Source organism: Austrofundulus limnaeus, unplaced genomic scaffold (genome assembly GCF_001266775.1).
Source record: "Austrofundulus limnaeus strain Quisiro unplaced genomic scaffold, Austrofundulus_limnaeus-1.0 Scaffold657, whole genome shotgun sequence".
Classification (NCBI taxonomy): Eukaryota; Metazoa; Chordata; class Actinopteri; order Cyprinodontiformes; family Rivulidae; genus Austrofundulus; species Austrofundulus limnaeus.
The window spans coordinates 58171-61374 of NW_013953059.1; the positions used below are offsets into that span (position 1 = coordinate 58171).

Below are 3204 nucleotides of genomic sequence, written 5' to 3' on the forward strand. Positions count from 1 at the left end.
CATCATGTTTTTGATCTGAATTTGTTTTACAGAATGAAATGTCTGAATGAGTGCTCATCCAAGTCTGGTGATTCCATAGTTTTTGCCAGGGGTTGTAATACAGCTCAGTCCCAGTCTGGACTCACTCAGACCATCTACTGACCCTAGATTCTTCAGTTTGTAAGCTGGACTCTCCACAAGATCCAACAGCTGCTGAACATCTGGAGCCTGAAGGTTGTTGTTACTCAGGTCCAGTTCTGTCAGATGGGAGGGGTTGGACTTCAGAGCTGAGCCCAGAGAAGAACAGCTGATCCCTGACATCTTGCAGCCCTCCAATCTGAATGAAGAATAAAAGACATGAGCTGAGGCCAACAAGATGCAGGTTAAAACTGAAAAATGAACTAAATGACTGAACTGGGCAGCCTATAGTTTCCTGGTGCCACACGCACTTATGGACACCCTTTTCTTTAAACATGGTGTTTGTGATGGTAAATGGTAAATGGACTGAACTTATATAGCACTTTATCAAGTCCCTCTGGACCCCAAAGCCCTTTACACTTAAATGCATTCACACATTCACACACTGATGCTATTAAGCTACATTATAGCCACAGCTGTCCTGGGGCACACTGACAGAGGCAGGGCTGCCATGCATTGGCACCACCGGASCCTCTGACCACCAGTATGATGGACAAACTGTGACTAGCACAGAAGCCCATCAACAGAACACAGCTCAGGTTCAGTTCAGAGAGGTTGTTCCTCCCATTCRCGTCCTTCACTGTCATTCTCCACATGAGCAKTGAAGTACCCCAGCAGAATAAAGGAGTCCCAACCTAGAACACCTTCRAGCACCCTCGATAATGACTCCAAGAAGGCCAGATAATCTGAACTGCTGTTCGAACGTAGTTACAAATCACCATCAGAGCCCTATCTCCTGCCCAAAGGCACAGGGAAGCTAATCTTGCATCCACTGGGTAAAACTAAATCACACAAGGCACCAAGTCGAGGCGCCAAAAGTAGCATTCTATATTCTACTTCAGAACAGAATAAGGTCCAGTTCCTCTGACACTGTAAAAAATAACTTGTAGGATTTACTTGAGAAAAATCCTGTAAACGATTTGCACAACGTTTGTTAAGTAAATTTAAATGCAACAAATTCATGAAATGTTTACTCTCATCATTATCTAGTAAAAGTTATTAAGAATATAGTTTAAGATTTGTGAATAAATCAGGTAAATTTAACTTAATTTGCTCAATAGCCTACATGCCACGGTCATTAATGACGTATTTCCGGTAAAACTCTTGCCACGCTCCTCCCTTCCACTTCCTGCTTACTGCCAATGTTTTTAGCGTTAGCTCCTAGTTCTAGTCCGTGAAAAAGTCACAAAAGTTGTAGCATCTGTGATCTACTGGTATAAAATATGAGTTCTGTTCTGAGCCGTTGTGTCCACTAAGCAGCAGATACGATCGAGTAGTTAGTTTTTATCCATTTTCCTCTTGATGAGGAGGTGACAGCAGAGGATCATAGCATTACAGGCAAAACTTATCTTTAAAAGCTCACGCTTGGTTTGTAATCTGCATTTCCAACCTGAGGATATTCAAGAGTCAGCATCAGAAATGAGAAGATGGAGGTTACAAAAGGGAAATGTACATTTATCCCCTTTTACTGCCAAGACGAGAGAGGAAAGACCTTCTCCACACAACAGCTAACACAGGAACGCAGGAAGCTAACACAGCAACCGGTACAAAGGTAGGTGTGTGTGCGCGTTTGTGTTATATGAAATGTTTTTTATGTGACTTTGTCATGAGTTTTATGCAAAAGTAAAACCTTGTTAGCGTGTATATTACAGCGTAGACCAGGGTGCCCAAACATTTTAACTGAGAGGGCCAAATTAAAAAAAAAACCTTTTCCCTAAGAGGGCCAAGGTTAAAATTGATCTGAGGGTCGCGGGCCAAATGCAATAATAAGAAATGCAAATACTTCTTACATAAACTTGTTTTATTTTTATGATTAAGCTAGGAGCTAGTGTGGTTGCCTACATTTGTTTTAACCCATGGACATGGAGAAAATTCAATGTATGCAAAGTCAATGCAATGTCAGCAAAGGCTCATGAAACTATTCATAATTTAAAAATTGGGTATATGGGGTCTTTTAAGGTGTGCAAATCTAGATATGGGCTTAAATCTAATCTAAATGTCTCTTGTAGTTACWTGAATTTTATATTCAATCTGAATGTAATTACAATCTAATAAGCAGGACAACTGTTCGTGGGCCAAATCAAATTGTTTGGTGGGCCAAATTTGGCCTGCGGGCCCCACTTTGGGCACCTCTGGCGTAGACTAAAGCCGAGTGACGAGCACGCCCCTCCCCCTCCTCCCCCCGTGCACAGAGAGCAGCAGAACCTCCGCCTGATWATCATGTTTTCAGTTCACTAACGTCGGGGAAAACGATCCAAACCATACAAGTAGCCCATCGATTTAAAGCTCAGACTCTGCTCTTTCCAACAATGTAAGTGTCACAGCTCTACGTGAAAAGTTCACAGAACAAGCAGCCAAGGAATAGAGAAAAAGGTTAAATTCTGGAACCATAAACACAAACGTCTTTCCTTTGTTTTTATGGCTTTAATCCACTTTGGAGTGATTTTTTTTCCACTTGTCTGGACCTGTACGTCTCCTGTGTTAATGTTGGTACATGTAATATGCTAATTCTGAATTGTGGAGATCATTGAGTCGTTGTCGGGTGAAAAAATCTTTTGCTAACACTGTGTTGACCATGAACTGGAAGTGTTGGGAGTGGCATCAAGTGCTGGGCTGGATGTCTGTGGCATATAGGCTATTAAATCTTGTAACATATACGTGATCAAATTAAGTAAAATTTACCTGATTTATTCACAAATCTCTAACTATTCTTAATAACTTTTACTAGATAATGAGTAAATATTACATGAATTTGTAGCATTTAAATTTACATAACCAACATTAGTGCAAATGGTTTACAGGATTTTCTCAAGTAAAGCTTACAAGGTCTTTATAACAGTGCACATGCATCAAGCACAATATTGTATCATGACACCTCACAGCTACAGAGAGGTGTGTAGCTCATGTTGTAGTTCAAGACTTCACCACCAGGTGGCAGTTTTGAAGAACCTTTATTGGATTCTTCTTCATGAACAACACAGACAAAGGCTGTGTCCAAAACGACAGGCCGGGTCCTCCGGAGGACCC

At 41.2% G+C, this 3204-nt stretch overlaps 1 protein-coding gene across 1 annotated transcript in view; it reads right to left on the reverse strand.

Annotated features, from left to right (window-relative positions):
* Positions 1 to 3204, reverse strand: part of LOC106531611 (ribonuclease inhibitor) — a 26536-nt gene that overhangs the window by 3415 nt on the left and 19917 nt on the right. The window contains exon 7 of the mRNA XM_014027517.1: positions 143 to 316. Within this exon, the coding sequence (XP_013882971.1) occupies positions 143 to 316 (174 nt within the window). The remainder of the gene's footprint in view (positions 1 to 142; positions 317 to 3204) is intronic.